The sequence below is a fragment of the Tachysurus vachellii genome, chromosome 10, assembly GCF_030014155.1.
Source record: "Tachysurus vachellii isolate PV-2020 chromosome 10, HZAU_Pvac_v1, whole genome shotgun sequence".
Taxonomy (NCBI): Eukaryota; Metazoa; Chordata; class Actinopteri; order Siluriformes; family Bagridae; genus Tachysurus; species Tachysurus vachellii.
Window position 1 is genome coordinate 14,038,691 of NC_083469.1, and position 16,550 is coordinate 14,055,240.

General features: G+C 40.9%; 1 protein-coding gene across 1 annotated transcript in view; it reads right to left on the reverse strand.

Annotated features, from left to right (window-relative positions):
• Positions 1-252: 252 nt before the first annotated feature.
• The window catches only part of akap6 (A kinase (PRKA) anchor protein 6), an 88,357-nt gene continuing 72,059 nt past the window's right edge, over positions 253-16,550 (reverse strand). The window contains exons 11-15 of the mRNA XM_060879777.1: positions 15,748-16,056; positions 8,811-9,026; positions 3,855-6,926; positions 2,863-2,985; positions 253-1,352 (exon numbers count right to left, since the gene is read on the reverse strand). Of these exons, the coding sequence (XP_060735760.1) occupies positions 1,311-1,352; positions 2,863-2,985; positions 3,855-6,926; positions 8,811-9,026; positions 15,748-16,056 (3,762 nt within the window). The 3' untranslated portion in view covers positions 253-1,310. The remainder of the gene's footprint in view (positions 1,353-2,862; positions 2,986-3,854; positions 6,927-8,810; positions 9,027-15,747; positions 16,057-16,550) is intronic.

Here is a 16,550-nt window from a genome sequence, read left to right on the forward strand (position 1 = left end):
GTTTGTGAAACCAGGAACATTTTCTGAACAGTAAAGTACATTTCCCCATATTCTCTTTGATGCAGTATTATTGCAGTATATAGTTATCTAGTCATGTAGTATAGAATTATTATGTAGTAACTTCTATTATCATCATTTTCTATGTTAGCATTGTAGTTTATTAATATAAGTATTACTATGGAAATCCCATTCAATTTTATTTATAAAGTGGTTATTAACAATAGGAAGAATAAAAACGCAGACCATTTAAAAAAAGATGATTGCGGTAATATTTATTGTAGTTAAGAAACTGTCAAGTACTTTACTGAACGTTCTGATAACAGCTGACACACAGAGTATTGTTTTATAATATTATTACTGGAAAAAGTGCACATTTCAGACAGTTTTCGATAAATTATGTTTATTTCTGGAGTTGGTATACTCTCAACCATGCAACGTAGCACGTTAAGGCTTATAATAATCCACATCACAGAACAGAGTTGTACACTAACACGAATAATTCATATTGTCATTGTTCACCAAGATTTGAAGGTACAGTATACATATATACAGATGCCCATTCATTAGAATCAACCTTACCTAGTAAACTCTCTCACTGATTACCGAACAGGGACAAGAAAAGAAAAGCGTCAGTGTTTTTAACAAAAGTTATAAGAAAGATCAGCAAGGCACAAAAATGTAAAGTTTAAAACACTTGTTTGATTTTCTCCATATCTCAGGGATTAAAATAAAGCAACAGAACAAACTCTAAACAGCATCTCATCAACTGGCAGAATATCCATGCCACACAAGCACACCCACAAGTTGGGTTGCATAGATAGCTCTCCTCACCGCTCATTTAGTTTAACAGTCTGCGGATTTGGGCTTCAACTGCTAAAGTGTCTTACATACAGTGGAACTGAGTAAAACTGGAGCTGCTTTCCACACTGACTGAGACAAATGTCACATATTGTATATGTGGTCTAAATGTGAAGCTCTACAATGTGCTGCACCTCAGATCTGATTCTCACAATGCAAAGGACAAATATATATGTGCAAAGCAAAGTGCAGGGATTGTGACAGTGAGAGCTACCGTGTGTGTGTGTGTGTGTGTGTGTGTGTTTGAGAGTGCAGTAGTGCATCTCGTGGTGTTTGGTGGAAGAAGGTGAGGTAGCTCAGTCCAGGATGAGCAGCGAGTACAGAAGAATGGTCTTTGGAGTCAGGACTAAGCACTGGAGACGTATTGCGCTGCTAGGTGAAAGGTCCATGCACCAGGACCGATGTACGATCCCAGCTCGCAGAATAACTATTCAGCAACAGAACCACTAAAGTCAGTGCCTACAGGCAGGGATAGCATGATTTCCTGAGAGTCTCTAGAAAGCAAAACAAACAAAAAAAACAATACATTCATTTTGTAAATTATAAATAAAGAAAGAGGCAGGTTAAAAGTTTTTCTGGTTAAAACTTCGACTGTAATTTATCTTCCTATCCACTAGAGGCACTGCAAAGGGAGGGGCGAGGAGGACAATTTATTCACAAAGGCACTTTGTAATCCATCACAATATTTCAAATACAGGAATCTGTTTCGTTCTAAAATCACACACAATTTATCTAAAACAAAGAAGCAGAATAATTTATTACAAGTCATTAGACACTGGAAACGTTTGGGATCACTCCGGCATTCTGTCATTGTTATTGTGTTATTTCGACTCGGCCAGACTTCTACTTGCCGTGTTTAAAACCTGCTTCTTCTGTGTTAAACAGAGAGCTGAACGCTAGTTTTGGACATTTGATTGGTGCAGTCTGTGTAAAAACTTGATTACAGCGAGCAAGCAGCACTGTTTTTTCCATCAGTTTTATAAAATGTGAGTGGCTACTTTGTTGTACTGGCTTCTTTTACTTCAAAACAAATCATTGCCAAGCGACACTTTCTGGCTTGGTGACAGAGAGGACAAGACCTACTGGACACATTACTCTTGCCAGCCTTCAGAGAGTCCTGTTTTTCATTGCCCTCTCCTAATTTTCACATAATTCTCTTGTATTTCTGCCATTTGAGGCTGTTCAGCTTGTTACAGGAAACTAGCCAGTGATTTGATCATCGAAGAAAAAGCATTTTACACTGATTGTCAAAGTCAATACTCAGGGTTGTTTTTTTTTATCTCTTCAACTGATTTTTTTTCTTTGATCATCTAAAAGTGGCTGCATCCTAGGAAAAAAATGTCCTTTAAGAACATTTGACATCAAATCGAAGAGTGACAAATAGATAATAATTTTAATTGAAGCTTGTTTCTTTTCCTTAATAAATAAGTGCTTACTTGTTTTGCATATTATTTTGAACTTTTTCTACAAAAGAAAGAAATAAACCAGCGTGCGAGAATCAAGGTCTCACATATCCCACACTATTGGATGGGTTTTGGAAAATCTCCCACTTTCTAAGGTTTCAAGGTTGCAAGTATGTGGTATACAGATGTAATGACTGATTTTCAGACCAATTTCCTTGTACGCTTGTCATCATATATAAAGTATAGTGGCCTATAATTTAAACCATAATGTGGCCCAGAGTCAGACAATGCATTTGCGTCAGCAGCATCAGAATAAGCCTGTGAGGTCGGTGAAGAGAGCATTTACAAAGACGCCGGGTGAGGAGAAAAACACATTCTCATTGCAAATTTGCTCTTTGGAAAACCACACTAATGACAAATAGGAAGGTGCTTAGTTGCAGTATGGAATGATGTGGAAAATGGGGTGCTTACAATGCGCCACAAGATGTTGAAAAGACCCATCAGCCATTTTTCACTGATATGACAGAAGAGGCCTAGGGGAGAGGCTGTGCGTCTGTGTGTGCGTGTGATTTTGTACTGATGCATGACCTACAATACAAACCTTGGCCTGGGGTCTGCTGCTCACTCCACTCCTCACTGCCACTGTGCTGTCTGAACGTCGCGCACTGAGCAAAATCCTGCGGTCTGTCTCCACCGGTCCAGTACCTCGCTCTGACCTTGCCAGCTACAGAAGTGGTGAAAAGATAGAAATGATGATATCACAATAATAAAGGAGAAAATGGCTTATGCTTTAATGATCCAACTTTCAAAATGTAAAACTTCGAAATAGGTGGCATTTGGACTGCATATCACCTGCATGTACCTCAAATGGCATTATCATCACATTTTCACATCAATGATGGTTTACATTGTCATAATGGCATGAATGCAGTGGTCAAATAATCCATCATCTAGCTCCTACATTTATTGACAAAGAAACTCCAATGAGAGAATGATTGCTTCCTTTCTTATGGGCCCCTAAAAGAACAGTTCGACTTTACTTCATTGGCCATGAGTTGGATTAAAAAGTCCGAATTTACTAAATGCTAAATAAATACTTATGAACCATTTCAGGTCTTTTCCTCATTCAGGCTTAAAGCATTCACATTCATGTTTTTGGTATCAATGATTGGTTTGAAAAGTGCCCACTTAATTCACCTAATATAAGGTCAAACAAGAGATTTGCAGTGAAAGCTGGAACAGAGCAGTGGGGAAGTTTGCATATGAAATAGAAAACTATTTAAAAAGAACACAAATACATGCTAATTCAGTCATGAAATTAAGTAATGATTCCCGCTGTAGTCTTGCTTATGAATCATAATATAATCTGACTGATTATGATTATTCTGTTCTGTAGACCTTAAAATTTTAAATCTACGCCTGCAAATCCTTATTCCATTAGCGCTTCGAGGGGAAGGAGGAGGGAAAGAAAGGGTGGGTAAGGTGGGTGGGAGAGAACACAAATCCTTCTTAAATATTTAGTGAATGAGATGGAAGAAATGCACCCAGCTCTCATTACAAGCAAATAAAGCCTGGTGGAAGGTCTAAACGTACCTGTTTAGGAGTTGACTTGGCTTCCTGAGGAGAGCTGCGCCCTTTTCTGACATTCTTCTGTTTCATCCACTGTGAAGCATCATCTCTTTTATCCCTATCACTTTTTCTTATCGGGGGACAGTTAATTTTAGGATTAATACAGAGTCCGCTTTCCTCTTTTAAAGGATTTGTACTGGAGCAAGAGACTCTTATCTTAGTCATTACAGGAGAAATATTGGATTCAAGCATTTTAGTATCTGCAAAACATTCAACAGTGTCTATCACGGTTTCACATGGTAAAGGATTAAGATAAGGAGCCTCATTATGGCACTGTGGCTGGGTTCCAGCTATACTTCCTGGAGAAATACTGTGTGCTTTTTGGTATTCATTACTGGGTGGTGGAGGTGCTTGGCTCAGGGGACAGAAGGGGTCTATTAGTTTGGTGCTGCGTCTCATGGGCCTTTTGCTAATGGACATACTGTAGCAGAGCGGAGGCCCTAAATAGACTTCTTCTGTGCAGGCCGCAAATAGAGGCTCTTCGTCATGGATTTCTGGAGTTCTGGAGAGGACTGGGGTGCTGCTCTTTTCCTCTTGCAAGGTACTGACTTCTCCACAATCACTATCATGAGAGGAAAGCGATAAGTACGAATAAAAATCACCCTTGCGTAGATTAATTGGCCGATGGGAATGTTCCAGGACTTTCTCTTTGATCTGGGAAGTTGAGGTGGGACTAGAGGGTTCCTGAGGTTGCTCTGCTTGGAAATCTTTAGTTTTTAGGGCCACTGATGTCATGTCGATGATATCCATCACAAAGCTATGGACATCATCGCTTTTCTCCTCTTTAGAAGGAAATGGTTGGTGGCTACAACAGTCCGATGAGCTCTGTCTGGTGTCTTCTTGGAAAGAAGCTGGCTGCTTCTGGGAGCTCATGTGAGTTCTCAGCATGCTGTGGTGAGATGTGGAGCACTCCTCTAATGGTGACAGAGAGGGGGGTGGATGATGGGAGCTGTGGCAAGGTAGTTCTCCCTTCAGCTGACCTTCCAGAGAATATTCTTGGGACTGCAAGTTTATCTGCCCACATGAGGATGGGGAGGGAGTGGCGACCATGCTCATTACATCTCCCTTTAAATCATCCATAGAGAAGCAATCCTTGAAAGATTCTCCTTTCTTAGTAAAAAGACTCCCTTCTTCTCTGAGTAGCTCATCCTCATCCTTCCCTTTAATGTGGGAGCTTTCCACATTGCCATTCTCCATGTCATCAACAAAACTGCTGATGTAATTTCTGGTAGCATCCACCATGTTGGTGTCCACCTCCTGTTTCTTAACGCCTCCATTTTGAACATTGGAGAACATTGGAGCCTCCAAGAGTTTCAAAGCAGCCTGATTCAAGAAATGACGATCACTGACGGACTTCACAGGTGACAGAATTTCTCTACACAGAGTTCCACATTGCAGTTCATCGCCAAGATCTGCCTCATTTCTTTCTCTGTTATGAGCTCTAGGTTTGACCCAGCTCTGAAACTCACCCTTCATGTAGTCCAGGCCCAATGCAAATGTCCCCTCTATATACTCTTCTTCAGATGTAATACTGGAGTCTTCATCATCTTTGATGCCCAGCTCTTCCTCGGTAAGAGTGAGAGTAGAACTGGAAAGCAGGTCGCTGTCATCCTCATCATCAGTGCAGGCTGAGTTACATGACACATTCACCACCATGCTGACACTGGCGTCTGTCTCGTCTGTCAGCTGTTGGCTGCGGCTATGCTTCCGGAAGGATGCATTGGAATTGGCAGCCAGGCAGCTTTTTTTCTGCACAGCCAAATCCTCAGAAGCTAATGATGAGTCGTCAATGCTGCTCAGCTCTGTGAGAGAAGCTGCCAAACTCTCATTAATGGAGGAAGGGGCACCCCCAGAACGGGGTCCCCGTCCCAGAAAATGCAGAGAGCTGCTTGGAAGGGTGATATCAGAAATGCTGCGGGTGATCTTCTGTGCAAGAGGAGTCTGGATGTTCTCAAGTCGCTTCAGCAGATCTAGAGTTCTCCTGCTCAGCTCCCCAGTGGTCTCTTTGGCAAGGCTCAAGTCCCCCAGGCTGCTCTGACTACCTGCTTCTCCTGAACTCTTACACGGAGCGAGCCAGCTCTCCAGGGACATGCTACGTGTAAGAGTCTCTTTGGCTGATGGAAAAAATTCACCCACTGCATAGAGGGAATCTAGGGAAGACCCCTGAGATAACTGAGCGGACCTTCGGACCTTTCCCTCATCCTCATACCCAGCGCTGAAAGCTGCAGTTTCATGGCCCTCATCCTCAGATTCAGGACTTAGAGAGCGCCCATTAATAAAAATCTCCACTGGTTCATTTTTGTGCTTCCTTCTTCCCTTTTCAGATTCCTCTCTTTTTTTCTTTCCATTGAAATATTCCTGGTCTTTTGTCTCCTTTCTCAAACTGTCTCCAAGCTCAGCACGCTTGTTAGCACGTTCCAATATCTTATCTATGTCTTCATCTAAGACTCTGTCTATACAAGGTGAGTCTGGATGGATCAGGGGATTAAGAGTAACTTGAACCTTTGGATCGTCACTCTGATAAAGCAGACATATCTCAGAATTCACTGTTGTTTCTGTGTCACCCTCACTGACTATTCCACTCTCACTTTCTGATCTCCTGGCTGAATCTGTCAGCAACCCCTGCTTCCCACTCACAAGCCCTGCTATTATGTCAGGTAGCGACTCCACCGAGGAGAAAGAAGAGTCTTTGCTCAAGCTTTTTAGTAGTGGCTGCTTCTCCTTGGGTTTAGCTTGGTTATATGGAAATACCTGTTGATTGTACTGCGGTTGGTACAGTTCAAAACTATGTAAACTGTACACCTGATAAACACGAGCAGTTGGGGGATCTGACTGAAAACCATTCAGGCTCATTCCTCTCTGTGTAGGGCATGGGCCACATAACTGTTCCTCCTGGTGCTTTTCTGAATGGCTTTCCTGATCACTTTCTTGAGATTCCATATTAACTATGGTCATATCCATCTCATCCCATTCCCAAAAGTCCTCAGATGAGGCACGGAGATCCATAAGTGATGGTTCGATCAGGTTCCCGGGTACCTGTGTAGGAACAAAGAGCACTGGTATAAAATATAAACATTTAACTGCATAAATATATGCCATACACAGATTCCTGATCTTCATGAGCTAGTAATCAAATTTTAATGAGATCAAAAGCACTACTAAGCTGTGAAACATTTTTGCTGTTTAAAAATTCTGCTTAGACCCATGAATTCTACATGGGATACAATTAAACAGATTGCTTGCCTCCTTATTAATGAGAGAGGTCTATTTATATTATCCTTTTATCTCATTAATCTAATAAACTGGCAAATCTAACACTTGCTTTGTATGTCATACACTGCATATAATGAATTTTTATTAGATTTCTGTTTATTCTCTTCTTGCTGATAAGGGAAATACTTGTGATGAAGCTTGGATTGCTAATGCATGATAAAAAAATTTCAACAGTGAGAACAATCAATCAGTGTAATCAAATAGAAAATCATTTATTCCAGCTGCCTCAGCTTGCATTTTACTACAACTGCACCAAAAGCAGTTCAAAACTAGATTCCATATATAACCTTCCTTTGCCATGAATCGCAAAATATGCTCATGCAATGTCATAAGGACTTAGTAAACAGGCCGTAAAAAGTAGATAAGGAAGAGGTCTTTCTTTTCATTTCTGAATGGGAATCGGTGGAAGTTAGTTTCAAAATGACCATCTCTACTGTTAACCTTCATATAGAAAATGGTGTTATAAAACATAGCTCTTAAATAAAAAAAAGTATGAAACTGAAAAACTTTTTCAATCCTCAAACATGGAGAACAAATCGAAGCAAAGTTTGTCTTCAAAATCTTTTAACAGAAGGCCATTTTTATCATTGCACACAGAGCACTGTATTAACAAAAACAGACCTTCCATGTTATTTTTCTTCCCCTTCTCTAAACACTTTCCAAAGTGAAATTGCTCTTCAGTCCTGCAAGGTCAGAGCTAGAGAGGGCCAAGTCGTTTGTCTTGTTTGTGTAAATGAGAGCAGATAACTGAGTGGACATCCACAAACAGGTCCCTGGGTTTCTCTGTGTGCTGCACAGACTCCACAGAGGCCTGCTGCTGCCACACAGGAATGCATAGAATCTACATAACAAAAGCCTAAATCTAACTTCACACAATTAAACCACTGCTATCCAGTTACTATAAGTCAGTAGTTGGGTGTTTAGTTTTAGAAATGGGGTGGATTTGGTGAAGGTGGGTGCTGTTTATTTTGCAGTAAACCTAATGTGGTTTAGGAGGAAGGCTGAATTTTGCAGGTTCTCAAACTACACTCAGGTCCTGGTTGTAGCTTAGCACATTATTTGGTGTTTGATTACTTAGTGCATTAAGTCAATTATTGCTCTGTAATATACTGAGTCTAAAATGTATTATTGAATAATTATATGTGGCTACATTTCCTACCTTATACATCATCATTATTGCTCCATTATAGCAGTGCTGCTCTATATTACTGCTACAATATTTCTAGCTGAGAAAAAAACCACTTAGGCTCTGTGGGTTACTGAGTTGAGTATAAATTGACCCTTATAGAGACAGTTTAAGAGCTGGGTAAAACACATACTGAGAAAATGAATAGCTATAAGTGTAATAAGATTTACTGAAGGTGCTATAGTTGGTAGTGCAGTTTTCTTTTGTGTCGTCATGGGGTTATTTATACACAGAATGCACACATCATTGACTACATCTGTTAGACATGAGCGAGAGGAGATTTGCAGCTGAAATGTTTATGTTGGCTATTATATATTCATGGTGATGCAATTTGTCTTCTTCAGTGTTGTGGCTTTGCAGATCCCTCACTGCCCATGATGTCTGACATAAACACAGTTATACCACATTGGCGGCTATTTAGTGACAGAGCAAATGTAGCTGTCGTGTACGTTTAACCTGACCTGGTCTCGGCCCAGGGTGCGTTTGAGGTGACTCTGCCACTGGAGCACCTGCATGACGATGGCCTCCCAGCGCCTCTCGAGGTTCACCTGTAGCAGCTGTAAAGATTGACGATCGGCCTCAGAGCTTTGCTCCTCCGGGCCTTCCAGGAGCTTCTGGCACAGGCGCAGTACTGAGGCCATCCCCTTCCTCCGACCTCGCACTTCCATACATAAAGCCTAGAAGAAAAGAAGAAAGAGTTTACTGTAGATATTTTAGACAAAAATTTAACCTTTAAATATGTATTTTTAATCCAGTTAATATATATTCATCTGTAATATATCATGGATTTCTATACTGAAGCATTGCTATTGATTTCTAATCTGAGTGAATGAGGTGAATAAAATAGAAGAAATAGAAATGGGAAGGAATAGAGGTAAGAAATAAGAGTGAGAGAGAAACAGTAAATGAGAGAAAGGGAGAATTGAGCCCTGTACTGATGAGGTCTCCTCAACAATCCAGGCTGTCAGGAGCATGTAAATCACACAGTCCCCGCCACCCTCTCCCCATAAACAGCACTGAGTTGGATAGTTACAGGCCAAAGACCCAGTGCTGTGCTCCAGAGCCCAGCTATAACAATAATGAAATGAAATCGCCATAACACACACATTCCCCCAAACAAGAGCAAGCTGCAGAGGTCATTCCGTATATGTGGTGAAAGAGGTTCCGGATGTTGACGGCCTTGTGCCTGTACCAAAGCTCTCTGTAAATATGCAGCGTGGTCCACTCGAATTGACAAGCTCTGCTCCATGTGCAGTATAGGACAAAAACATTCCCAGAGCAATTTATGTAAATCCAACCTGCTCTGCTAGGCACTGCCTGTCTCGTTCTTTACATTTTCCAATAAATATTAAACACCATTACATTTAAATTGGATTTTCTTTCTTCAGCAGTTTCGGCCTCTGTTTTAGCATATATTTACAGCTCCCCACATCTTTTAAGCAGGTAATGAGACTGCAAAAATGCAATGGCAGAGGAGAGAAGGAGGGTGAGGGAGGTCAGCACATCGAGTGATAGAGTTATCCTGTGGAATGAGAGCTGAAACAGAGGCTCTTAGCAAACTCAGAGGCGTTCGAAGCTGATGCACAAACAAACAGACACATGCAAAATAAGACAAGCCAGGCATGTAGTTTGTAGACTAGAGCCTGCAAAAGTGTGTTCTCAAAATAACTTGCAAACATTTATGTCAGCCTGGCTGGATTCTGTTTATCCTTTTACACAAACAGTTCGTGTTAGTGCTGTGGATGGTCAACATCATTCTTTTTACAAGCACTGGTTCTGTTCCCCCACTGCCTCTACTCTTCATGCAGTCCTTCTCCACACGGCAAACAATCTAGATGGTCATTTTTCAATCAATACCACAAGTCCACTCATACAGATTAAATGGCACAAACCTGGGGCTATATCATAACACACTGAACAGCATACGGAGCTATTAGACTTCCAGACTCCCAAGAAATCTGATGCTTCATTGTTTCTGCATTGCTGGGCTTCATAAATTTGATTTCTTCCCCCTCCTATGTGTCTTGCCTTATTGACAAAGGGGGCAGGCAGACTATGGTGTGCCAATATTTGCTAAAAAGCTTTTCCAAATACATGGAGCGGTAAAGTGGTCTGCTTTTCGCTGCAGTATGTGAATGTGAACCTACACAATGACTCCATTTCAGACCTACAGGCTGAGTGCTATGGCTGAGAAGCTGGCTGCTGGCCAATGTGCTCTGTTGTCCCAGCCTGATGTCAAAAGGAGAGAAAGAAAGGGAGAGAGAGACAGAGAGAGAGAGACAGAGCGAGAGAGAGAGCAAGAGACAAACAAGCCAAACATGGGAGCCATCTTTCAGTTGACCATTCTCTGTGAAGGAAGTCAAATGAGCAATGAGGCCTATCTATCAGGTGCTTTTTAATAAAGGTATCATCAGATCAGCAGCCGCCATGCACCGCACCAGCGCTAAGCCAATCTTCACAACGCTTTAGATGACTATTCTCTCTCATCGGCCTGATCTCGCCTTCACTATCGACTTGCTAAATCCATCTTACCTACTGTATTAATCTTCAGGTTTCTCACTATCGGTGCCAGTAATCAAACCCGAGGCTCACAGCGGTGGCGTAATGCAGCTGAACCACACAAACCCTCCAGTAGTGTTTCAAACTCCATCATGATATCCTGCACCAAATGAGAATTCCGACACTCCTATTAATGCTTTCTCTTCATCCTCTATTTGTGTCTCCCGCCACGTTCATTCTGTTCCATATTATGAAATATACAATTTCAATGCACAAAAAGACACTTACAAGTCAGAAGGGCTTGGAATTACCCTCACACTAAGGCTAATGCTTTTTTGTGAGGATTAAAATGGCAGATGATGAGAAAAGGACCATTCACTCAAGCTGCTTTGCAACATTTGTTTGTTCATTTCTGCTAGAAGAACGAGTCCACACTCCATCTTGTTCTTTTTTCCACGCCTGCAATTTTAACATTTTCAATTAATCCTGCCAAGATGGAGAAGCAGAGCCAAAACCCCCTCCAGTTAAAGCAAGGACACAGGCATCTCACTCTGACAGTGACCCACTGGATATTCAATCAATTACCATTAATTAGAAATCTCTGATTAATTCTATTTGTTGATTAAGTCAATTAAAACCACAAGCACTTGTTATCGCAAATGAGTGTAATGAATTCATGTTGACGATTTGTTCCTAGACACAGATTCCCTGAGCTCATGCTGCTTGCAGTTTCATCTGTTTGTCACAGAAATTGTATCACATTCCTCTTGCAGGCTTCAAACGACTGCTGCTGCAGTGTAAACAAAATCAACACACTGTCCAGGAACAGAAAAGGTAGATTCAAACGCAGACATATTTCGATTAGGTTGAGGGACTGAGGAACACTGCTGGATCTCCTAGATCTTCAAACTAACAACCTTCTGCTCACTATGACAGTAGCAAGCAGACCACCACAAATCAGTCTGCATTTAAAATGTATTCATTACCCTGACAATGCTCCTCTTCCACAATATCAATATTTAACGCTGGGTGCATTTTTCTAATTACTTTCCCGTTTCTTGTCTAAGAAAACTGACATATTTTCAAGATGAAACTAATGCCTTATGAACAGTGGCCCACCCCTCTGTAATGTGATAAAGCAAACAAATGGCAGAAAAGTGATAATAATACCATCAATAAGGACATTTTCTCATTAGTGTCGGTAAATGAAAGGGAGCAAGCTGGACGTAGAATGAAAAATAAGAGTGGGTGTGTGGCCAGTCGATTGTGTGTGTAATGAACAGGCCTTTCTGGGCTGTCACCTGTCTGCTCCCCATTACCTGCTGATAAGACACTAACGCTGTGCCTGGCACTCCCCTATTCGCTAACACCCCCCCTTCCCCCAGCACCTTAACGTGTTTAGTACTTGCCAAAGAACAGGAGTTCTTTATTCCTAATCATGGAGAAGTATTGATATTATATCTGCACTGTCACATTTCATTAGCCGGACAGAAGCCCCCAGGATGAGGCCCAGGGCCGAGGCTGCACTCTTCTTATCAGCAGCGATGAGAGAGGAACAGATGGAATCAGACTGACGATTCAACAGAGATTAAACTTTAGATTTAGTATGAATCCCACCTACAGCTACTTAGTAAGATATTTAAATGGTCTATGTGAACTGAATAATTAATAGGAAATAATAAATGGATTCCAAACAAAAAAAAAAACACAATGGCTCAATTTTTAGCATTTGTTTCAGTGTAACTAATAATTCAGTACTAAAGCTTACGTTTATTTATTGCCGAAATGTGGTTGAATCTATTTCTTTCTTTTTCTTTTATTTTTTTTACTTTTTTACCATTATAGATATTTCTCTCTAAGAATATCTATATTAGACTTTTCTTATTTTTCTTTACTGCTACATTAACATCTTGATGGTTTAGTCAAAATGTTTATTCAGTACTGGAGTAGTTACTCAAAGAAAGTTTTTATTAACTATAATGTGACTACTCGTTACTTTCTGCATGAAGTAAATAAACTACTACCACATTAAGTGGAAGGACTATAAACTGAAAACAAAAGCACCTACTGTAATTGTCTACTCAGTATTTTGTTAAGAAAGAAGCTGCCAGCCACAGCAAAAGCTAAAGGAATTTATAGTTCTCTTTGTTCAGAGTAGAATGTAACCTATATTGTAGGGTTAAATGACGAGTTACGCTTCAGCTAGTTACAAACCTAGAAAGTGTGGAACAGAAATCCAGCTTCTGGTAGTTTACTTTGAGAAGCTCGAGCCGACAGCATGTCAAATTTACTCTAGACACCCAAAAGTTCCTTCAAGTATCATGCACATTTTCTGTGCAATTGGTATTTAGTTCGCTAAACACTAGTCATGCCCACAGCTGGCCATTAAATCAGCTTTGGCAAGCATTAGAGCTGTGCAGAAATGATGTGATAGATCATGTACAAGTTTTATGCAGATGTTTATATACTAATTACATACATGAAACATAGTTAAAGTACAGTTAAGTCTAGAATTGTAAAGCGATCATTAAAATTATAACTGGTCTACTTCGTTACAAACCTTTAGAAACATGTCAACATCAACAACATGAACAACATCTCTGTACTATATTACAACACTGATTATTATATCAGACATCACATGGAGTTGAAACAGCTTAGAATTTTCTGCATAGTAAACCTTGTAAATAACTGATACACTGCACTGTTAACATCAGGCCACTGCACCTTATTCGTCCAATACAAACCTCGAAGTGTTTCTGCATGTTATAAGGGGAGTACATTCTGTACACTGGTACTGAAATGGGAAGTTTGTTGGCTAAAAGTGTCCCTGCAGTTGCCTAAGCAATAGTGAATCTGCTAGTGCATCTACCTCTGAAATGATAGCCCTTGTGGACAAATATGTGACTGGTGATCAGCCAGTAAATAAAACAAGCACAGGAAGCAAGGATGGTTTGTTTAACTCTAACAGTAAGGTGGAAATGTACTCACAGGACATTTAAATGCATTACAGAAAAGGACTCAAATATCCTTTTTTTAGACGTCCATCTTTAAAATGGCAGACAGCCACTATATAAAGCTGCTGATAAGAAATGACTAATGTTATTAGCCTGAAATGATATGAAATCTGCATTAACTCTGCAGAGGACATTACCATCAAACAAAGCTTCTATCTTTCACTGTGACACTGCTCAGGCAAAATGGGAGATGCTGTGACACTGTGATGGGTACGGTGATCTTTAGTACCACAAATTATTAACACAGATTTAATGAGTAAAACGCTTAATCCATAATGCCCGAAGCCGGAATACCATAGACAGGAGACAGGAAATGTTCGACCCAGATAAGCCAGCCAGTATATTCCTTATGTGTGTGTGTGTGTGGGTGTGTGTGTGTGTGTGTGTGTGTGTGAGTGTGTGGTTCATTAGGACGTGTTTTTTTTTGCTTTAGAACATGTCTTAGATACTGACAGGTGACAAATGAAAGGAAAAACCACAAGTATCATTTCTCTTCGAGACATATTACATGGCAAAAAGTATGTAGACATGTGGGCCATATATATATATGTGTGTGTGTGTGTGTGTGTGTGTGTGTGTGTGTGTGTGTGTGTCCTGTCCGTATATAAGACATAGATATAGCAGCACTTATTGTGAGTGAGCATTTTCACAAGTACTGTGCAGTCCTTTCAGTCAAACTGTGGTGATCAGAGAGAGTGATCACAGACGATGATCAGGGCAGCATAAGATGCGCTCCTTTGAAGAACCTCAGGCGGAATTAACTTCACTGATTGCACTGTTTCTGGCCTATTGGCACAATCTGATGGTCAAGTGTTGTGTAGAACTGTAGCTCATTTCTAACATGATGAAAGCCTGTTGCTTTGCCTGGCATGGAAATGGGGGTAAGTATGGTCGTCAGTGCACCTCTCTTCACCCCTCGCTCTTTCTCTCTCCCTCTCAGTTGTGATGGCTCAGAGAACAGTGGCGCTATTGCAGTGTGGATCTAAGCTCTCCTGCTGCTGCCTTTCAACGTCTCTGCAATCACGCCAACTCTGCCTATTCAACTCATTCACACTGCCAAGCTGAAAGAACAGATATGGCATCATTAAATGCCCTCCTTCCTCCCATTTAATGCCCATTCATCTAGTTTAGTGCAACAGCACGTCTGTAGAAATTGAACTTATCAATATTTCCAGTTCCAGTATTGCTATTTTTTTTCAAACTCTACTCCGGAAAAAAAAATCAATGCTCGCCTCCATTGTGTGCAGCATTTTATCAAAGGCAAAGTCTTCGTTCTGGAAGCCACTATTTCTGCCCCTGCTCATTTCACTCAGCTTATATTTAAAAGTTTTCTTCTCTTATGTTTGTCACTCAGCAGGGGGAATGTAATCAACTCCACTACCTGTGTTTTGACATGGCTTGATTAATTCCCCCTCGCTGTTCCTCAGCATTTTAACTCAAATAATTATTTCCTATAGATTTTCAGTCAGAGCTCTGACGAGTGCTTTTGCCCTGCATTTATTATTGCACTCACATGAAACACTCCAGTTTGCAGAACAGGTGATTTTCTACAAAAAGACTGTACTTTACTTCATTCGTAACATGTACTCAATGCTACAACCTTGACATGGTGATGCTGAGAAACCTCCAGCTAAGACACATGGTACACAGAGAGAGTCTGAAAAAGATATCAGTTCTGCTTTGGTGACACTCAAATACAGTCTGTCCAACTAGGTAGAGGAGGTCTGTGTGATGAGGTGGAAGGCCTATTTCAGCTATTACAGCAGTCTCCTGTCGAGCCAATGTCTGTAGTAACAGGGCATGACCAGAACGGTGGCAGTAAAGACCTCCTGATAAGATCTCAGCGGGGTTGCTCTAATCTGTTTCTCTCCACAGCTCTTACCTTGAAGCGCTCCAGCTGCTTGACAACTTGTGGCTCTGCTTGTGGGTCTTGGTCATGGTTTTGTGGGTTGTGCTGTAGGTCTGTCATTGGGGCTTGGTGTGCATCACAGGAGGTATCTGCATGGCTGTGATGCCGTGTGTCCTCCCGAAGGTTCAGGTTAAAGATGAAGAGCTCGGTGTCTCTGAGCCAGCCCTTTAGCTCCTTGATCTTGAGCTCCAGCTGAGCAACCATGCTGTTGGTGCCTGGAGAGAGCAGCCCACGGGTACCTAGCTCACCCGTACGCACCTCTGCATGCTCTCCAAGGCTCTTCTGCAGACACACAGGCAAATATTCAACTATAAATGCACACACACAATCAAGATATACCTGCAAATTAAAAATCCTGATTCAACTCTGGTTTCAGAATGTAAGGGGGAAAAAAGACAAAACATGACCTCATTTTGATCACAGGGATAACTTGTCCCACCTATACATTTTAACTAGAATCGAATGAATTGCTTTTTCATGAGATAACACTTTAATTAACTCTAATTTACTTGGATCGAATTAAGATATTTAGAAGTAATTTAGAAGAGGCTGCAAAGCTATTACCAAAGTGCCATATGCACTGGATAAGAGGGTTCGTTTCAGCAGCGGGTTAAAATTTCATCGCACAAAGTGACATTTTAGAAAGACATTGAAATGCTTGTTGAATAGCAAACAATCAACCGCAAAAACACACACCAACGATTTTTTAAACGAGTTTAAAAAAACGAGTTTTCTGCTGCTGACAGTGAGAGAGGGATCTACCATATCCTGTGTGT